The sequence below is a fragment of the Hetaerina americana genome, unplaced genomic scaffold (genome assembly GCF_022747635.1).
Source record: "Hetaerina americana unplaced genomic scaffold, ioHetAmer1.1.p SCAF_11, whole genome shotgun sequence".
NCBI lineage: Eukaryota > Metazoa > Arthropoda > Insecta > Odonata > Calopterygidae > Hetaerina > Hetaerina americana.
Window position 1 is genome coordinate 14,995,103 of NW_027286181.1, and position 23,021 is coordinate 15,018,123.

Consider the following 23,021-nt stretch of genomic DNA (forward strand, 5'->3'; position numbering starts at 1 on the left):
ATTTATCATATTTTATAAATTACGTGAATGAAATTACTTAATTTGTGTGATGATTTCTAGTTGGGCATCCAAAGCATCACTCCAGAATATTCTCAACTTATTATCATTTTGCTATCTTATTCAAATGCAATTTAAAATGATCAAGACAGCCATAAAACACTAAAGAGGTATTCTACATTTTTTTATCAGGCAGCACAAAGAATGGCCCTTCAAAATGAATAAACATGGTCAATAAACATGAAATAAATATTTATTGTGATAATACACTGGATTCTTTAACTTAAATTCAGACAGGCACATTACAGAGAAAAAAATATATGATCATAAAACATAAAAAATCTGAGATTAATTAATAAGAATGATCAATGTAATACTGCAGTTTAGCCAAATCAGGCACAAATGCAGTATGTAGTACCGAGTTTTAAGTGTAACTCATTGACACCAATTATAAAAACTCAATGGAATTGTTTCTTTACACATATAGGAACAAACTTGGCAATTGAAAGATAATTGGAAAAGTAATTAACAATGACTAGATGATTTGGACTTAACCAAAACACTCTTGTCCTTTTAAAGGCTCTTTTTCATAAGTTGGCAACTGGGTCACACACAAAAAATGATATGGAAAAGCTATGAATTTATGTACAAGTTTTGAGTTTTAAGATGGTGTTACAAGCTCCCACTTCAACAAAAAAAATAGTCCAAATTCATTATTTAACATTTTTACTGATTTTATTTTAACATTCCTCCAATTTTCACAAGCCAACTTATGATGATGGGAGGATAGTGAAAGGCTATTAAAAATGCAATATTGAAGTCTATGCATACTACAGAATATTCCCTGATAAAATTATGAAATGTGCAATAATTGAAATGTGCTAGGAACATATTCATTCAGTTTTGCCATTTAACCATATGACTGCGACGAAATAGCATCCACGATCAGCGACACTCACTCATGACTTTCTTATAGCAGTCGCGCACGAGTTAGTCAGCTGATACATAAAACATTGAAAAATTAGAATTTTCTTAAGAGCTAAAAGAAGTGTAGAGTTTCAATCTCTATTTACATACAATCCTAGGTCAAAATATACCAGTACAAGAACAAAAATTACAACAAAAAAATGCTTTAATTGTGCACATATTTATAAATCTTGATTGATGAAAAACTTCAACATGAAAACAACTGAAGCTGCTTTCGGGTATCACATTTCAATGAGGGAAAATAGACAGCAATAACAAAAAATAAACTCTGCAAAATAGCATCAATGTCAAAAGAGACCGATCAAAATGAAATATACCAGAAAGATTTTAGGTGTACTGGTTATATAAATTTACTTGACTTTTTTGTAAGATAAAACTGATTTAGGCAAATATGCTACGTGGCACTACAAATGCAGAGGTGATATTAACAAATACTGCAATGGAGTAATCACAATTTAATTGCGGGTTTAGGCATTCCAGAACTACCTTATATCACAAATTAATTAGATGAAGGCAACTGGAAATGTGGACCTGTAACAGAAAATTTGTAATTAATATTAATGAGATTTGAATTTTAATATATTTATAGAAAAATTACTCATTTGTAACATTATGGTTAAGCCAAAGTGAGAGGATTGATAGATTATTCAAATTTAATAAGCTCAATTATAAATATGGAGAAAATAAGCCACATGGTATCCATCACTTGATGAAGGAAATGGAAACACAATTGTTTCCCAACTTTTTTTATGATGTACTGCTTCCCATAATCTAATGACTTCTTTTCAAGCACTACTTACACCTAATATTATGAAGGAATATGTAAGTATCATTTGAAGAAAAATGCATTGTATCATATGTTGAAAAATGATATAATCATGCTCAAGAATACTGTACGTCTCAAATATTCAAGCAGTAAGATGGACAGGAAATACTCATTGCTACCACAAGTTATGTTTTAATGCCATTTACATCATAAAATTGAATTAAAAGGTAGGAAAAAGCATAGTTAACATAGATAAAGTGACTGATAGAATATTACTGGTAGAGAAGCGGATCCTATGAACTTGGTCATTGTTCAGGTGTACAATCAGTAAAGAGGATCTAATATTATGTATTCCTAGAGGGAAACATTAGATAGTGAGGTGGGGGATTATGGTTTAGGAACGAGGATTGACCAAGGAGAGAAAACAATAGAATTCTGCAGGGGACAAGGGTCAATCATAATGAGCAAATGATTTAGATACTAAAAAAGGTGTAATTCGGGACCGGAACAAAGTGATAACGAAACCTGAATTATTTGGAAAGTGACTTCGGGGTCCCGGTAAACATGACTAAATCTTTCATCAAATTAACGCATAGTCTCAAGTATCTTGGGGTAATCATTGACACAGTGCAGCAGTCGCTCCAATTGACCCCCGCCTCATGATGATGAGTATACTCAGTTATACCCCTTATTCCCCACCTATGTGCAACAGGTATCCCAAAAGCAGCAGGTTTCCTGGCCAGGATATGTTGGATACTGAGACTACCCACATTTCTTGTATCCCAAGAGTTTTGTAGAAATATTGAGTGGTGGATGCACTTACAGGAAAGTGAATTGTTCTACTGCCAGTTATCACTGCCTCACGCGACAGAGTCAATTACAGTCTACACGGACACTACACCCATACAAGGGGGTGTACTTATTCAAGAGTGGAACATATCCCAATCCTTTTCTATTCCCCCGTTAAGTTCTGTCAAAGCAGCAGAGTTTTTTGCCAACCGTAAGGTCCTAGAACTTGCATTTGATTTATTAAAGCATTTCCAACAGTTTAACGTGTGCATCCACATGCATGAAGACAATACCACGACCTTGCACTCACTAAAGAATAGTAGAGGTATTATATTTATTTTGAGCAATGTACTGATAGATTGCACATGGATGTATTAATAAAGGAAAATCAGTCACACTTAGTAACAAAGGTGGGCCCATGTGACTTCGGAGTCAGTCTTTTGAATTTGGACAAGCGAATCAACCAGTGGCCAGCAGCAGAAATGGATTGGAAAATGGCAGCAGAAATGGAAAATGCCTGAGGATTCAGGAAGGTATCAGTTGAGACTATTATGGCTAGTCCAAGAATTAGGAACAGTGCGATTAATGCTGACAGTTTATTGGATGCAGACTCGGCGCCAATTTTGTAATAATGGAATGCAGCATCCGATTCAAGTGACTAAAACAGGGAAGCTGATTGCAGAAATGGAATTTGAAAACATTAACCGGGACAATAACAAAAGAATATCAGCAGCTGTAGAGAAATTTATGGGTAAGAACAGGGAGGTGGGTATAACAGAAAAAATGGGAACATTTCAAAAAAGAGATACTGAAAGCTGCAAACAAAACTGTACAAAAAGGACGAGAAAACCATGGATTATGGACATGATAATTTTAGAAAGGTAGACAAGGGAAGGAAATGGGATGATGAAGACACAGAATAAGGAAGAAAAAAGAGCAAAGGGTTAAATAATAAACTGAGGTGAGAAGCTACATGATAAGGCAAAAGAAGCATTGAGGAAGACATAGTGCAAGGATATGGAAAGTTTACGGAGAATTTTTGAATTTGATGGGCTGAACAGGAGATGAAAGGGAATAAAATAAATAAAAAGGAAAAGTCATTTCAAATAATCACAGTTAAGTCAGGAAAAATATTATTTATACCAGGGAGGATCCAAGAGAGATGGAAGGAATACATACATGAACAATATGGTTAAGACATTAAGCCAGCAAGGTTAGACATAGAAAGAGAATATGATGTGATTGAAGATAGTTAAGGTTCAGGTTTAAATGGTGAGATAGAAAGGGCGTCAAGATAGATGAAATTAAATAAGGCCATGGGGGTGGATAACATTCCCGTGGAACTATTGAAATGTATAGGAAAATGTGGGAGGAAGAGGCTACATGGGCTGATTCATAGTGTATCTATGAGGAAGGAATCTGGCCGGAAGACTTTGTGAGATCAGTGTTAGTTCCTATTACGAAAAAGGTAAAGGCTACGTCATGTGAGGACTACAGGACAATAAGTTTGATATCCCACACAGCTAAAGTTGTTCTAAGGATCATCAACAAAAGGATAGAGAGTAGGGCAAATGATTACTTAGGGGATGATCAGTTTCAGCTCAGGAAGAGAAGACACATGTTTGATGCTATTGCTGTCATGAGATCACTAATAGAGAGGAATATGGAATACAATCAGGATGTATTCGTCCGCTACATAGAAATTTGGCAAATAAAGGCATTTGATATTGGATGGAATTGATGAATGTATTGAAGAAAATGAGTGGATTGGAGGGATAGGAGGTTAATCCACAATCTGTACATGTCTCAAGTGGGCTCAGGTGTGAGTAGAGGATGGGGAGTCCAGATGGGCAGTGTCAGGTGGAGATGCAAGGAAGGGTTGTCCATTATCACCAGTACTGTTCAAATTAAATGAGGGAGATATGATTAAAGAGGCATGGGAAGAACTGAATATAGGAATGAAAGTCAACAGGGAATTCATTAAATCAGTTAGATTTATTGATTATCAAGCTTTAGTGTTTTTGACAATCAGCATGGGGTTTGCAAGCATTCCTGGGTGCATTGGAAAGTCAGTGCGATAGACATGAGATGAGAATAAATAAAAATAAAACAAAGGTTATGTGGTTTTTCAGAAAGGGTAAAGCTAAGTTAAATATTGAAATAAAAGTTGATTAACTTAGCAGGTGGAACAGTTTACATATCTCAGAAGTGTTCTGGACCAAAATGGTCAAAGTAGTCGGGACATTAGATGAAGAATTGAATTATGCCAAGAAGCTTTTGCAAGGAGGAGATAATCGATGACAGGGACATAGAGTAAGGATGTTAAGAAAAGGCTCGTTAAAACTGATATGGAGCATGGCTTTGTACGGCACAGAAACATGGGTTGTTGAAGCAAGATGAAAGGTAGGTGCAGATCGGAGGCTTTTGAAATGTGGGTATGGGGGAGGATTGTAAAGGCAAAGAGAACAGAAAGGAAGGCAAACAAGGAAGTGCTAGGCATGGAGGGGGAGATGAGAGGACAGCTGGGAGAAATCAAAGAGATGCTGGAAATATGGATGCAGAGCACTTTGATTGGCAACTGGATATTGAAGACTGATAGAGGGGAAAACAAAGAAAGAGTTAGATAGACATGTTGTTTGAAATAAAGGTAGATAAGAAGTATGTCGAATTGAAGAAGGGCCTATTGTCATGTTGGATGTCGGGTTGTGTTTTGTTAAGAGAGACTAGGAAATGGTCACTGTACTGCTTGGTTGCTTGTGGCCATCCAAAATCTTCCTCAATCAGTAGATTAAGAATAATAAAAGTAATAATAATAATAATGTCATTTACAACAAATTTTATCAAAAGAATTGCTGATTTTGTAGTAGAACTGATACCTCTGGAAAAAAAGAAAATTTAATAAATGTATTCCCTATGTCAAATACAACAATTAAACAAAACTATAATTATCAAAATTTTGCTTAGGAGTTCCATAAAAACTTTATTTTTTGAACTTCACTGAGACGGTCAGAATTTATTTTCACAAGATTATCACGTAAACCCTTTGCCAAATGAAGGTTAATCAGTTACAAGCTCCACTGTCTATAAGCTGAGTAGATGATGAAATTAATCTTCCTTAAATTCAAGCCATTAGAATGTTTTGATCCCTACACCAGCCATTGTGAGTGTTGGATTAAGATACTTGTGAAGTGAACCCCTCTTGGTAACATGGATCAGTTATAGCTACAAAGACTAAAACTAAAAACAAATTGAAACACTATTTCTAATCTTCAACCCTTTTGAGCATTTGTCAATGTAAAATATTTTACACAACAAAGTTGACAAATAGAACAAGTAAAATTGAACAACTAAGTTAATAATTTTCCTATACTGGCCTTTGCTGAGAAGAAAGTGACATCAGATATTACGAAGCAACATGATACTAAACAAAAATCTTGAAATGTTTTTAACTTGCCGACCACAGACGGTAACTGTCAACATGGATTACGGCAGGTGGACTTCTTAAGTTACATTTAACATGGGGCAAGAGTCAAAAGCAAAATATTACATGGCAATACCTTCTTTAATTCAACAGAGCAAAATTTTTTTCCATGTCCTACTCTTGAAGTGACAGCTTGTTTGATCCACAATCCTTTACCAAGGAAATCTTAATAGCAAAGGCATACTTACTTGGATAAGTTAATAAGGCGGGTGGAGGTCTTTGCACAGTCATGAAGCTGGAGCGGTGGGCGTTCTAGACACTTCATTTGGGAATGCCACACCATCCTGCCCAGGTGTCCCGATGGTTGGTGCTGCTGTAGCTCCAGGGGATGCCTTTGGAGGGGGAATGATTCCTACTTCTATTGCTTCCTTCTCCAGGTCCGTCAGTTGCTTCCTCAGCCGTGACGCAGTGGCCCTGAGAGATTTTTCATCCTCGCGTAAATTTTTGCATGCCTCCCATAACTCCTTTCCTCCACCGGCAGAAATCCCACCGACTGACCATCGAAGGAACAGCTCACTCCACAGGGACTGCAGGGATTGATGGGAGGTGGTCAGAAAGTATCAGAGCTGCTTCGATTAATCAATAAAAATGATAGCTAAACATAATGGTTTCTGCTCCCAATTAGTTGAAAAATTGTATTGGAAAAAATTAGAAAACAGAGCAGTCACATCCATTTTCAAATCAATCCCCAATAAAGACACTTAGAAATCGAAAAGAGTTCTCTTTCTATTATCCCGTAAAGTGACCAGAACCTTTCCAGGGAACAAAAGAAAACCTGCCTATAATAAAAGTAGTTTATTCTATAATAAAAGTAACTTAGGGAACCTTCTATCAAACAGCAAGGGCAAAATTCCAATCATGGAAAAGTGGAGTGTATTAATTGCATTGTGAGTGCTCTGCTTTTTACACTGAACAAACTGGGAGGAAATTCAGTGAATGCATGAAAGAACACTATGCCTGTTTTAAAAGCGGAGATCCCTCTTCCCATTTAGCCAAGCATCTTATAATAAAATATAAAAAATAACCATGCTAGTGACTTTGTTCCCAAGATTCTACATTTGGAGAAGGGGTTAGGATTAGATGCCTTAGAACGTTTGGAAATTTCCATCATAAAGGTATATTAGTCAATGACCTGACATATTCCTCCCGTTCCCACTCCAGGACCTCCCTCTGTGCCACAGCCCCTCTCCCCCCCTGATGCCATACCCAATCGCTATCTCCCTCTCTCCCACCCCGAAGCCATACCTAACTGCCATCTTCCCTTCCCCCATACACACACACCAGTTTCCCTTCTCTTTCCACTCCTCACACACTACCAGCACCACCTCCCTCCTCTTCTCTGTCTACTATATAAAGCTGTGGGTCCTCTGTACTTTACCTGATTATAACTTCATAGGTCGAAACCTAGGTCGTGAATAATAAAATAGATATGGAAGAACAAAGTATTTTCTTTTCCACCAAGAGAGATGCTTTTCAAGTTCCTTTACTAATATGGCCATTTGGGAAAAAATTTAATCTTTGGAAAAACTTTAATTTGCAATGAAAAGATGCAGAATACAAATAGCTAAAAGATAGACATCCTTTGGGTTATCTAGGACCAAACTCAAGCGTGTGTAATTGGTGTCAAGCCAATAGTCCATTGTTTCCCAAAAACTAACCATAACAACACTAATAATAATAGTAAATTGAAGAATTTGCAAAAAACATACAAGGGCCTCAACTCTTAATTGCTTCAGCTGCTAACTTTAGAAAGGCTTACAACAAATTGGATCACAAATACTACACAAATGTCTAAGCTAACTCACCAAGCTCATTGGTGCCACCGATGGCCATATCACTCTGTTATTAGGATCATACATAGGGTTGAGCAGTGATTGGAGGACTTCTGGTCTATTCAAGTGAGACCAAAGGCTAACAGTTCGTCGAGATAATTGAAGCTTAATCCTTTCAGCCTCACAATCTCCCAAAAATGTACCTGAGAAGTAAAGGATGAAATAGGTATGGTTATTCATTATTTAATTCATACTTATTGGAGTGTTAAAGATGCTAGTTACACAACATAAGATAGCTGTAAATAATTTATAATTATGATGTATTTGCAAATTAAGTTTCTCTCCTTAACAGAGTCCTAATATTTCTGGAGGTCAAAGAGTTTACTCCCAATTCATTTCAGTTCAAAATTACTGATAATTAGTCAACTTCTTACACTCTTCTAGATATATACTCAGTGATAAGCAGAATTTATTTGTGTTATGTTATGCTAGGTTGATGTACATTTTTCTCTGAATCTATTTAGTAAAAAACAAATCAAATTTAGCTGTTTAAATTTCAGAAAAAATGTTGAATTTGTTCAAGTCAGTCATAATTTTTGAGACTATTAAAATATATTTCTAATTCTAGGTAATTATTGCCTACATGAAAAACAATTTAATTTTGCGGAAAAGACTAATTATTATGAGGAATATCATTTTTGAGATCATAGGAACAAATATGCACTAGAACCAAGGACTTGTATTATTAATTTAAATAATAAAGTTAATCGTATGATGATTATGGGTGTGCAAAGCTGACTCATTAAACAGTTAAAAGCTAATCAGGAACAACTCTAGTGAATCAAATCACATAAACAAAAGATTCATTACCTAAAATCAGGGTTGCCTACATGTGTTTTAACTTCCTAGCATGCTAAATATTGACACCAAAAGTCATAATTGAGTCAGTGCCCAGGTAGTAGGAAGGAGGGTTGGCAAATAATTAGTTACATTCCCAAGATGGTTGGCAATTATCATGTCGAGTATAGTCCTTAAAAATACAGTTCATCCAGACATCCGATTACTTCTTACAAATTCTATGTGGAGAGTTTTTTGTGATTGCAATTAATTATGTACAAACGGCATGGAGATTAAATGACCATGCACTTCACCCACTCCTCTTCAATAGTCCAAATACTAATTACATACAAAGGAGTTCAAAGGGATATACTATTATTGGCTGGTCTGTGTACCCATGATCAATAGTCCAACCATTGCCATGACTTTAGAAATAAACTTCAATGCCTACATAAACAGCCAATGATTAGATTCTGATTTGATATTCCACAGCTTATAAACACAATTCAGCATTACAATACCACTTGACTAACCTTCCCAACCAATACATCATAATCATACATTATAAGCGAATTTCCCCGATTTGCCCAAAAGAAAATTGTAATTACCAATACATCCACTGTTACCAGTACAGATCTTCAACTATAATAACCTATAATGAAGCTCACTCTGGTAATCTTGAGGACCTCTTCAAAATCCTAGACCTAATATTGCAACCAATTCTTTAAGTAATAATTTAAGCATTATTATGCTTAAATTATTATGTAAAGAATTGCGCTGAACTCTTTACTATTCCGGCTGATATATTACCTACCCTAACTGCCTTGTTGAACTTCATCTTTTTTGACTTATTGAAGTCCCACGAGTGTTCCGATTTGTTTTCCTTGAAGTCCTTTAACAAAAGCTTCAAATATTTCTATTCCACCTATCTACATTACTTTGAAATCTGTTTTCCCCTTGTCCTGAAGCATACAAAAACAAAAATTCATTTGCTAAATACAAAAGTCAGTGGCTCTCTGATGAAATTTGCTTGCTTTCAAAGAAAATAGAGCTGTGTATTACAAAAGCAAATCAAATCCAGCTGACCATCAGGAATATTCAGCACTTAAGAAAAGCTATCACCAAACCTTACAGGGTGCTAAAAAATCTTCCAACAAACATAGATTTACCAAAGCAGACAATAAATCTGGAGAGATCTGGAAAATTATTAATGAATCCAAGGGTACACATTATTTACAACAAGATCTTCAACTGCATGACTCAGCTGGAAATTCTATTCCAGATTACTCTAAAATAGCCTCTAATTCTCAATGATTTTTACCTATCCCATAAAAATCCCACAGTTTAAGTCAATTCAGCTAATTATTCTCATATTCCTAACACATACAGTTCATTATATCTATTCCCCTGTTCAGCATGGAAATGACCAACATTATCAATAAATACCCTGACAAATTTAGTCCTGCATTAGATGGCATCCTAAGGATAGTCATAAAAAGGTCATTTAATACATTAAAGATCAGCAGTTATTCTTGATTAATGAATCTCTAAAAATTGGAATTTTCCAAAGCCCTCTTAAATCAGCCAAAATAATGCCAATACACAAAGGCAAAGGTAGCAAAATTCACATGAATTCTGAAAGACTAATGTCCCTGTTGAACCAGTTGGGGAAAATATTTGAAATAGTTTTATATCATTGTCCAGTACCATATCTTGAAACATATAACCTATTCTCCACATCTCAACATGGTTTAGAAAAACAAGGTCCACTACAACAACCACATATCACATGGTGAATCAAATACTTTTAGGATTGGATAGTAGAACTGAAACTTTATTTTGACTTCTTCAATCATCAGATACTCTTGTATTAACTGAAATGTTATGGTATAAGAGGCACATCCTACAAATGGATTGAATCATATAAAAGTGAATGGCATGAGCAAGTTGAGCTCTCAAGAAATGGCTCAAAATTTGTTTCTCCTGGTACAGAAGTTACACTGGGTGTTCCCGAGAGTTCTGTACTTGGCTCTATTTTATTTTTAATTTATATTAATGATCTACCAGAGAAGATGATGTCCATTAAGGGAATAGACCCATTACTGTATACTGACAATACAAAGATTATTGTGCCAGCCTCCTCAGGGGACAGATTGACAGAAAGAGTAGCTGAAGTAGCTCACATTTTTAATGAATAGTCTTCTTAACTTCCAAAAACCCAATTTAAACAAGTCCAGCCTGATTTATTTCACCAATAAAAACAAAGTTTCCACTGCAATCTCAGTTGATGCAGCAGGTGTAAGCATTCCCAAAAATTCCAGTACCCAATTCCTGGGAGTTATCCTGCATAGAAACATGTCTTAAGAGGAACACATTTTCAAATTACGTAGAAAGTTAAGCTCCCTATGCTTCCTCATTAGAAATATTAGATATTCTGTAAATTTAGAGCTCCTTCTATCTATTTACAATGGTGAATTTTATTCTTGTGTTACTTTTAGTATCCTCTTCTGGGGTTCCTCTCCACATGTGGGCATGATCTTCAAAATCCAAAAGAGGATTATACGTATTATGAGCAATGCTCCTTGGGATGCACCATGTAAACCTCTCTTCAAAAGATGTGGTTTATTACCAGTACCTTGCATATATATATTTAATGCCATCTTGCATGCAAAGGGTAACATTTCTCAGTACAAGTCCAACCACGATAACCACAGTCACTATTCAAGGACATGTAATGACCTACACCAGCCATTTATCAGAACACATAATACTACTCATGAGCCGAAAGCAAAGGGCTGAAGGTTATTCAATAACCTTGCCCATGTAATCAAATATGAAACAAAAGTACCTATTTTCAAGTAAAAGCTGTTCAACCTATTTCAAAGTAATGTGTTCTATCAGTAAATAAATGCCTCGGATTGTCACTACACATCAGTTACGACTTGACCAAATAGTAGGTAAATAGAGTAGCGTATTGGTTTATATTATATTATATTTCTTCTAAATTTATGAAATTTATATCTGACCTGTCCTATATTTGTGTATGTATGAATATGCAACACATCTCCAGACAAATTAATGCATTATTATTATTACCTCCCCTAGTACTCTTGCAGCCAAGGATTGGTGTATATTCTCACCTCCCATTGCATATGGTGAGCAGACTTATGTAATATTTTTTCCACATTTCCAACATAGTCTTTAATACTTTTATTATGAATAGTACTTCATTAAAATTAGTTGTAACTAATTCATTATTTATATATACCTATTTCTAAATCCAAAAGGATGTTCCCTTTTTTTGAATTAGGAGTTAGAAATTGTTTTGCGTCGCTAAAGATTCTGTCAATAATCAGGGAGAAAAACTGTGAACAAACAACCAAGATGTAAAACAGATTGATAAAATGAAATCCAAGCAATTAAAAAACGGGGGAAACTCACCAAATTGTGAACAGTAGGAATGCTCGAACAGTAGAATGAGGAAGGTATGTCCAAATTCAAAACTGCATGGAAACTGTGAATAAACCTGAGAAAGGCAATCGAGGAAAAGTAAAAAGGTTGGCGCTTGCTGGCCCTTTGGTGCCTTAATCCCTCCAACAACTGTCCCCACTCCACCCACGCTAACAGTCGTGCCACCAGTCACTGAGCCTGCATAACATGAGCGTCGATGTCTTGTTTGGAAAGGATAACCAGCCTGAACCCACTCGCGTTCCACAAGTGCTTCCATCCTGTTATGTAAGAACCAAAATTATTATGAAACATTAAAAACTGAACTTCATGATAAAAAAACTGAATATTGAATAACTGAGGAGGGATGATTGGCAACGAATTCATTTCAACTCTACATTTGGAATGCAGGATTCAACTGCACAGATAAAATACATTTTGGAAACTTTTTTATACATGGACATTTTTTAATGTTAAAGAAATTATTTCTTGGCAAATCTTCATTATCTGCAAATGGATCAATTTTACAGTTTCAGGTTTCATCATTTGAAAGTTTTATATGTCCATAACATTGGAAGGAACAACACTTTCATCTGGATTCTGCGAAAAAGTATGTTGTTCCTTCTGATGTTAGGGATGGATATAATAATTGTTGAATGGATTTTTTGTAAATGCTTTTTTCTAACTGTTTTCACAAAAACCAAGGACACAAAAGTATTTAATTATTTCCAAGGAATCTTTCTTAACTGTTGAATGTATAATCAAATTTTGGTCTCAAAATCTCAGCATTTTCGGAGCTATCTTGCTTCATATTTTGAATTGATGCAAAATAATGATGCAATAATTGACCATAGACAGAATTAACAAAGACCACTCAAAATGTGTATTATATGGACCTAAGGATCATTCATGAAATACTTAAACATATTCTTGAATTTACAACATATAGGCAAATTATTTGGCACAAGTCACTTTTTATCAGGTATTTAACAGTTTCTTAAGACTTAAATCAATAGCAATTCACAAAACTATGGATACATAAAAACTTAATATGATAAATCACTGTTCTGGAGAAATTTATGCGCTTATATCAAGGCTTACTTACAAACAAATCTATCCAGATTTTAAAAAGAAACATACCATATTTATGTAGAAGAGAGATTGGATGTTGAAATCCTAATGTAAATATCTAAAAGTTTTTTTCAAAAGGTTTGGTCAATAATTCCTTATATTTAATATTAAAGCATAGCCAGGAATTAATTCTTTTAGGTTCTTGTCGTCTTCCATGCATTCAAGAATAAAAATTTGCTTTCCAATGTTTTCTGCTACAATTTTCATTACATTGGATCCTCAATGGAATCCAATGGAAACTACTAAATTAACATTTAAATATTTCAGCATTTTAGCCTGTAGCATGGACATGCATAGGTAGATATGAATTAATAAAAATAGTTTTAAAAATTTTTTGAATCACCTAAATAAACATCTTGCTTAAGGTTAGACAGATTACTGGTAGATATCACTAGTAGTTTTAGAGTCCTACATTGGAGTTTTTAACATACTTTTAAGGGTCTAAATGTTTGTCATGACATCTTTTTGCATTCATTTTTATTACTATCATTCCTGGGATAAAAATTCATAAACATGTGATATTACAAGAGAATATCAGTAGATACCTGCATTAGTGAAAAAAATCATTTCTATTATTGAGTATATATCAACTCTGGTGTTTTTGCTCAAAGCAGTAAGTACCTAATGCTTACTACTAAGTTGTGGTCTAGCGGTCGGTCGGTACCTGTTTTTTTATCTAGTCAGCTTAATGAATGATAGAGTGATGAAAAACTGTTCACACATGCGATGCTCAATTCTGTACCATCTTGCAGAATACATAAATATCGAAAGCTGCCAGTAAGAAAAAATAACTTGGTTTGCCACCATTCATATTGTATCCAAATAGGTCACTTTTCACTTAGCCCATTGCAGAATCATCGTGACAGGTATGGGATGTGACTTAATTATAAGAAAATGAAGGTAATGAAATGCTAAAGAAGTAGGAGGACTAAGTTATACATAAAAGTTGGTAGGCATAAATTACAACAGTTTGAACAGTTCAGCTATTTAGGAAGTGTTTTGGAGGAGGGCGGCAGAGTAGATGATTAGGGACATAAAAAGAAAAATTTAATTACATAAAGAAGTATTTCCAAAGAGGTGGGAGTTGATGACAGATACCTCAGACAAAGAAGAAAAGACTAAAGCAAAAAACTGGTGAAAACTTTAATATGGAGCATAATTTTGTATGGCATGGAAACGTGGTCATTGAGGCAAGAGGTTGAGTGTAGATTGGATGCTCTTGGAAGTTGGTGCAGAGAAGTCTGGAGGAAATAAAATTTACACACAAATGAAGTATTAGGCATATTGGGGGAAGAGAAACGGCTGCTGGAAAAATTCTTAAGGAGGCAGAAGACACTGAGAGAGGCAATGGGACACCGAAGATTGTGATAAAGAGGGGTAAATACTGGGAAAACCAGGTAGAAAGTATTCAGAGCTAAAAAACAAGTTTTTGTAACATTTAGTATCGGATTCAAAGGCATTTTGTGTATTGTTAGTCTGAACTTTACTAGTACAGTAGTGTTTAGCGTCAAGATCCATCATTAGGGTCCTCTATTAACTTGGCAGACAACTGATAAAAAAATCACTATTCCTTCTATTACCCACTACCTATTTTTCAGGAAAATAATATAAATTCTCCAATATTATAGGCTTTACAGATGAATTCCAGCATTATTTCAAGGTCTGTTCCATTCTCATTTCCAAGGACAGTAGAATGGCTGGTTACCCTGAATTAATGGCAATGAAATATTTAGGCTTCAATAAATTTAATTCCGTCATCTATTTTGTGAGTAGGACACAGACTTGCCCAAGGTTGAATCATTACAATTTTAACATCATATTTTAAAATGCCAAGTTCTTGCCAAAGAAGTCACCATGCTCGGAAAAAGGGACAATCATATATCCTCCCCATTTAGATCCTTAATGAATGCACCACACATGCAACTATCAGGGCCAGAAGTTTAAAAATTAATAATTTATATAAAAGAGGAGAGTCCTCAATCAACATGTTCCTGAAAAAAACTTAACTACTAAATTGAGATAAACTTACTAACGGAAGGTCAAAATAAAATAACAGTGACCAACCAAGTATATTTCCTAAATGATATGAAATTTTAAATATGCTGGTAATTAGGAGAAAATTAGGACCAAAACATAAACCAAATTAATATATACTCTGACTCAACATCATCCTTCAAAAATAAAAGACAATAGTAATTCAAGGCATAGTGATTCTTAAAATGTCCTAACCACCTTAAAACTAGGGGGATATGTTAGTTAGGTAAGTACAACACTTAACTACAGACCAAGGAGGCCTGGATTCAATTCCAGGTGATGCCTCTAGGAACCATTAAGTTTCATCCGAGATGTGTGATTTTGTGGGTAACAGATCTTTTTGGGAACCCATAGGCAGAACAGGGAAAGGAACTGACAGTATTACCTTATTAATGAGTGAATTTGCCATGCCACAAGGTTTAATACTAGATGGACTTTATCCTCGCTGATCAAACCAACCTTTGGGTTGATTACTGTGGTGGTGGCACCTCAAAATTAAATTATAACTTGGTTGGTTTATAAAGGAATTTGTAATATTAAAACAAAGGTTTTCAAAAGATTTCAAAAACTTTTATATCTTGGATAATAAATGAGGGCCTATTTAATTTACATTTATGACTTAAGTAAAATCTGTAGCTTTATTTAAAAAATTAGATATACTGATTTAAGTTTTTTTTTAACATTACACATTTTTATTGCTGATTTTATTCAATTTATTACCTCTAGCTTTTCTAAGGGCCATGAGGAGACTGAGGATGTTATTTAAATGAATAATAAAAATTTTACTTTTAATAATTGGAAATATGATTACACAAGGGCATAACTATGCATGTTTGATACAATACAAATTTGTATGAAAACTGCTTATTCAGTTTGATATTCGTTTTGAAGTAGAATTAGTAATTTGCAGGTCCCTATACTATAATACACTGTAGTACGCATTACTCGGTGGAAATCTTTCTCAGTAAATGAATGAAGACTAACTTTGCAATTTCCACGGGACTTTTCATTTTTGACAACCATGGTTTTGTTGCAATGTTCGTTGACCATGGACCTGATGATGTTGCATTACAACAAAACCATGGTTGTGAAAATCACAAAGTCCAGCGGAAATTGCAAAAATAGTCTTTATTCATTTACCCTATACTACAGTTAAGAAAATCATGGCAAATTTCTTATGTCATGGCCTGGGGACCCTAAAATGCATCACTTTTGTATGGCCCATTTGCAATGTTGAACAAGAAGGACAATATCTTATAATTTGCATTCCCAATGAATTTTATTATGAAGTTATGAAGTCTTTTCATTCCTCTTTTGAGATTTGAGAGCATCTAGACGAAACAGTAAACTTGTTTCACTGCAAATAAGTCCCTCTGAACTAAACGTTTTACATAAACCTCAAAATTTTTTATTGATTAGATTATCACCTGAGAATTTTCAAACTTCATTGCAACAGTAATTCTGAAGATGAACCATTAATTACTTGGAGAGGTCATAATAAGGCAGATAGGTGTTTAATCGCCGAGCTTACTGGATCATTCCTCATCCTGTATTTGGTCCCCAGGTAATTCTTATGATACACATTTCCAATTGTGACTCAAATGTTTCCAAAATCCTCAAAAGGGAAACTAAATGAGGGAAGCATACAAGGTAATGTCATTACCATTAATCCAAATAGTTGTTTGTGCAATGAAGAATATCTTCTAAGGAGAAAAATGACATTTTTCCTAATGCATGTGACTGAAAACATTGGATTTACTACCACTAAATTAGTAACAACTGAAAATGACATTGAAACAGCACTTACAAATTTCAAAGAGAATTTACTTACCCTCTAATTGTCCTGCAATCAGGGTTAAGAATTACTTGTGCTAATGAAGAGACTAGTAGTGTAGCATCTAAGCCTTCAGAACCATGTACCAAAACCGATGCTCCTTCCTGTAAAAAAACATTAAAATGGCAAAACTATAAATAAATGAATTAACAGTATTGAAGGAATGCAGTGCCAAAATTGTTTCTTTTGCATACTCAGGCATGGCAGGAGTGGAGGGTGGAGATGGGGGAAGGGAGAGAAGCGAATGGGAGCAACTTAACTGTGATCGCCCTCATTCTTTTCCCGAAAACATAACTCCCCCACTAGTCTCCAAATCCCATGATTATAACACTTCAAGCCCCATTTCAGGCTTACCTTCACCAAATGCTGAATGTTGTGCATATCTGACAGATATTTTCCCAGATGAGAGACTAAATGATATGTACAAGAAGTGTGATCAGAAAACGATGGAAAATTTCATATTTAGCATTTGATTTCTCTTCAACCAAGTTCATCTTTTTTCACGATATTGTCAGTAATTTATGAGAGGAAAATAAAAGACGAGAACTTTTGGAAAAACAACTTGTGGATTTTACACCAAGCTAACACATTATCTTGCACTTCACTTCTAGAATACATACATTTTTATCAAAAACCTACACTGTTAAGATGCCCAGGGCACTGTATTCAGCCAATTTTGTCCCTTGCAACTTCTTTTTTATCGCCAAAGATGAAGAAGACATCGAAAGGTCAATCTTTTGCTACCATAGAGAAGAAAAAGACAAACAGTTCAGGGTAAGCTGAAAGCTATGCCAAAAACTCCATTTCACAAATTATGTGTCAAGTGCGTCTGATGGGAATTACTCAGTAGGGGACAGCATAAATACTGAAGAATTAATTAAAAATTTAAGTTCCGTTATTTTTTATTTGCATTTTGCACATGGCAGTGTTTGATGGAAAAGCAAGCACAAAAGTGAGGCACCTAGGTACGTAATTCTTCCCATTGGGACCATTTCTTTGGAAACTAAATGATAATAACCAAGGATTGCCAATTCAACCCTCTGTAGCATGACATGACATAAATGGTTGGTCATATGATTTGTGCATGTTTATGCATTAGTATTCTTATACAAATATTTGCAGAATAATGAAAAAATATAAAATCTGAAATGAATTCCTAGGGTTTAGCTGTTCATTTACAATTTTAGGATGTATCTCTGCCATTCGTTTAGAGGCATTAGTATTAGTATTAAAAGCTTACACTATGCAAAAGGCTAATTATGTATAATCCAAAAAATGTTAACCTATATTTCAATGTACCTTCTGATGAGTCTGGGTTCTTCAACATCCAATTTTTAAGAATCCTTGGGAAATCCATAAAAAATAGTAGAATAATATAACAGAACAGAATATCATAATAGAACATAGAATAACATAATAGAACAGAACTTCCCCATGATTTCAGCAGTAATAGCAATGTACGGGAGGAATAGTAATGGTTTCCTTATTACCCAATTTTTACATTCCTAGAAGATAGACAAAGTTAAAATTGGATGGCACATTACAATGAAATATAACATTTTTCTGGTGTATATTATAAGCCTTTGTCATGGTGAATCCTTTACACAAGATCTCTGCTAAAATTAACATTAATATTGTATTTAAATTTTAAACATGGTGTATTTTCTGATTGATATTTTTGGAGTATACAACAACTATTTCATTAGAAAAACCACCAAACAAACAACCACGGACCCATGCCATTAGGAGAGATACCAATACAAAAGAGGGTCAAGTTTCCCACTAACCAATTTCCAAAGAAAGGGTCTGGAGTATCTTTGAATTAGATTTAAACCACTGGAATAGTATACATTTATAGATTTCAAAGGGAAAAAGTGTTCACCACGGATGTGAATCATGGTACTCAGGTACATAGAATCATGGTGCTGAGTGTCCTGGACCTGTTGTGATTTTTTAACATTATTGTAAGACTAGTGTTTGATGCAAGAGAAATTTTTTGGATGCATGTACCCAGCATTTTTTAACTTATTTTCCTCTTAAGTGGAGACAAGAAAGGGGATTTTCATGCAAAATACCTTAAGTCACCGAGCCTTACAGGGTGCGGCACTTAAATCCGGACACATTTTAATTTGAATTTCCCGCCATATTGTAGTTCTACTGGGGGTGACGATAGGCGTTCTTGAAAGCTATAGGCATCTAGTAAACAGTCATACCCTCAAAATGGCCTAGATGTTATGTACAAAGGCGGAGTACAATCGAATAGCCACTATTATCACAAGTGTTTCTGCTGGGCATTATAGTTCGAAATAGTTCAATTCTTCAGGAACCCTAGATCAACTGCTTACGATATTGTGGCTAAGTATAATGCTTCAAAGAAGTCTGGGGAAGGTTTTGCTAACCCAGCGAGGAAACCTCATTTGAGGAAATGCATGTTTGTCTAGAATTAAGCACCGTACCATATATAAGACTTTTCAAATACACTTTAATCAAATCAAAACAATATTTTTGTTTTAAAAGTCAACCAACCACAAATGAAAACAATCAAGGAGAGTGGTGAAATCTCCTCAAAGTATGCAATATATTATTTCATCATGAAGACAAAACTTTGTTGCGACTTAAATTTTGAAATTTTCTCCATTCCTGATTTTCATTTTTGGAGCTGTATCTGAATAAATCATACATCGAATACACTTGATATTAAATATGAATATCACAAATATTTATTGATTTTAACAAGTTAAGTTAATAACTAGTAATCTCTCCGTAAAATATACATTTTCATAAGGATTTTTCCCTTTCCATTTTTGGTTATTTGGAAAAACTCTGAAAATGAACACCTAATTAAGATAACTTTATCAAATTGCTGACTTGAGCTGAATGATCGAGTATTGAGCATAATTAAAGGTTTAATTGCACTGTGATTACCAAAATAATTCAATCTATTATGCTAAGTTTACGAACATCATCTCATTTTGCAGTAATGTCCATGTGGACGTTAATTAATGATAGCAAACTACATATTTTTCAACAGCTTAAGCCAAATAAGAATACATAATTTCTTAACATTACCTGATCCAGACACTGTGCAACAAGGCAAGCACAATTCAAAGCATCTTTAATATGTGCCATCCAATTAGATGATTCCAATCGAGACAGCCATCGGTCCATTGAAGTGGATGTATCATTGCAAGCTGTAAAATGAAAATGTTAGAAAGTTATACATGCATTAACTAAATCCATTTAAGTTTTAGCATCCCATCATTAAAATAAATCAAATTTCATCATGCATTTGACTGCAATTGAAGCACAGTAGTCCCCTGATGTTTCAATACCACTCGAGTAAGCTCATTTCTCTATCTATCCATAAATTTGACAAGTTCTGAAGAATTACCACAATTTCTTAAAATTGGCACATGTAAACTTCTTGCCAAATTACCAGAGACTTTAATTGAAATAAAAAAATTTTTTCTTCCAAATTAGCATCATTTTATAGATCTGTAATGTTGCAAATTTGATTTCTTTAGTTAACTCGCTGATATATTCAATTATTCAACAGTGCCTTAGATCAAAATACAGTGAAACCTTGCACAATGAGCATAATTCATTACATGCCAAAAAAATAGAGTCACCTACATGCAAGGTTCATTCAAAGAATATTATTATATATGCATTCTTTCGGATCGTGAATCATATTCATCCTTTCTTCTACCAGAGAATGAACCAACCTGGAATGTGAATCCGATTCATAGACAACAAAGGATCAAAATAATTAGTTTATTATTTATGATATATAACTAATTTTGCTATACAGCTGTTTAGACCGGTGCTTCAAAATTATGGGAAAATGTGACACAATATTATTGTTTATTAAAATTGTAGCACCCATAGCCACTACCTCATTTGAGTGATGATTCTCCATGTACAATAAAACTATCCCATGACCTCCATATCACATTTAGCCTATTCTTTCGGATTTTTTTATTTTTTAAAGGCTCATGGAGTTTTTGAATGGTAAACAAGCAGGGGTTTAATTTTCAAATCGTCACTTCCATTGTCACAAAATGGTAGTGTGAGACAATCTTTCATTGGCTTGTGGATGGGCAATGCATTCTCCTCTGATATTACACAGGTTTGCTTCGGCATCTTTTTTCTGAAGAGACTTGTTATGTTACAATTAAAAACCTGTTGCAGCATGTAGACCTCAGAACCTATGAGCTTCCTGAAGTTTCAGATGAAGTTCTCTTCCACCTTTAAGTTCAAGCTCACTGCTTCATCATGCCTCACAATGCTGTGGATGCCAGTTCTTCTCTTTAACTTCTTTAACCACCCACGGCTTTCCTCGATTATTTCTTTTTCAGCCATTGATGGATCTTAGTGTCTTTTCTTAATGAGGTCAGCAAAAATTACTTTTGCCTTCTCACAGATGATGTTTTTGTTAATAGCCTTACCCTGCAACCTTTCAACATGATTGAGAATACGTAACCATTGTGTAGATATACTTGGTCACTCCCTTTGAAGCATTTATCTCTTTAATTTTGTCACTTTTATTGAGGATACTGCAATTTGTTGATGTAAACCAATTGTATGTGCATGTTAGATGTGCTACATATTTTGTTCATGTTTCCAATGACTTTACTTTTCATTTCTAGGATTATTTTTATTCCCCTACTGCTATCTTCTTACAGATTTTTCTTTGGGGACATAATTCAATATTTCGAACTATGTACAAAATATTATTTAACACTGCACAAAAACATCACAAATAATATGTCAGAATACAAATTTGGAAAAGTGTGTGATCACTAGTGACACTAAGATGCTAGTGGAACCAGTGCTAAACACAAACTGAAGTAGCAGGCAAGCAATCATTCCAGGAATCCCCCTCTCCTTGTCACTCATTATATGAGAAGTGGTTTGTTAAGTGAGTCAATTTCAATAAATGTTTTTCGTTTAGTGAATTAAGCTATGTGAGGTGCTCATTACGCGAGGTTTACACCTATGATAATTATAATGATGTTTTTTGTTCCTAAAAGACATGCATGGAACAAGTCACATTGAAGGCATGGTGTTTTTATTTCTACAGTCAAGATTTATTTATAACAAAAGTATAAAAGAGGCAGAAAATAGTTTTAAATTGGCAGTGAATACACAAGCAAATGACAAAAAATTAAGTTCTTTACTGGAATTAAAATTATAAACCAATTATTAGTAAAACACATAAATGCAACTGATTCAAACTTCTTAAGAAAAGAAAATATTCATCAACCACCAAACTACATTGTCAATAAATAAAGATGAATAACAGGCAAATGTTCATATAATACACTAATGTGTCCTCATAATACATTAGCAACATTTAATCTGTTATAAAATGCTCTACATAGGTATTTATCCAATTTTATAAATGTTTACTATGCATGCCAACTTCACCCTTACATTACTAAAAGCCTGATTAATCAAGATTACTTTGGTTGGCAGTGGAAAATAAGATACTTAAAGAAGACTTGTAATATAATTATGGCTAAAATATAGAAGCCATTATTATCAGCCTCCTATTGTGCCATATTCAGATTTAAAACTTCAATGAGAGTCTTTCCAATTTCAATTTCTTCCTATCACAAATTTAGCAAGTTCACTCCAATAATGTAGCATAATAGAGCCAGCAGTAATTTCATTGTTCTCATAACTTGTAGAAGAATGAAATGATTAGCCTGTATTGCCACTTTGAAAAATAACTATGACAGTGTCACCTTTTAACCTTCCAGGTAGCAAATGAGAGAATGGCATAAACATGGGTTACATCCTAGATATTCACTGATGCAAATGGCTTATTTATGTATTCAAGGTGGATTTTTTGGAAGGTCCTTATTGAATATTATATTCAATTATATTGTTAGACCTTCCTTTTTCTTCGCTACAATATTTCCTTCTTAGCTTTTACTGTCT

At 34.4% G+C, this 23,021-nt stretch overlaps 1 protein-coding gene across 2 annotated transcripts in view; it reads right to left on the reverse strand.

The window, feature by feature from the left end:
• Positions 1 to 265: 265 nt before the first annotated feature.
• The window catches only part of LOC139700940 (myotubularin-related protein 9), a 35,561-nt gene continuing 12,805 nt past the window's right edge, over positions 266 to 23,021 (reverse strand). For both annotated transcript variants that reach the window (XM_071599437.1, XM_071599436.1), the window contains 6 exons: positions 20,145 to 20,266; positions 17,073 to 17,179; positions 12,071 to 12,357; positions 7,826 to 7,995; positions 6,209 to 6,547; positions 266 to 1,515 (listed from right to left, as the gene is read on the reverse strand). In XM_071599437.1, the coding sequence (XP_071455538.1) occupies positions 6,248 to 6,547; positions 7,826 to 7,995; positions 12,071 to 12,357; positions 17,073 to 17,179; positions 20,145 to 20,266 (986 nt within the window). In that variant the 3' untranslated portion in view covers positions 266 to 1,515; positions 6,209 to 6,247. The remainder of the gene's footprint in view (positions 1,516 to 6,208; positions 6,548 to 7,825; positions 7,996 to 12,070; positions 12,358 to 17,072; positions 17,180 to 20,144; positions 20,267 to 23,021) is intronic.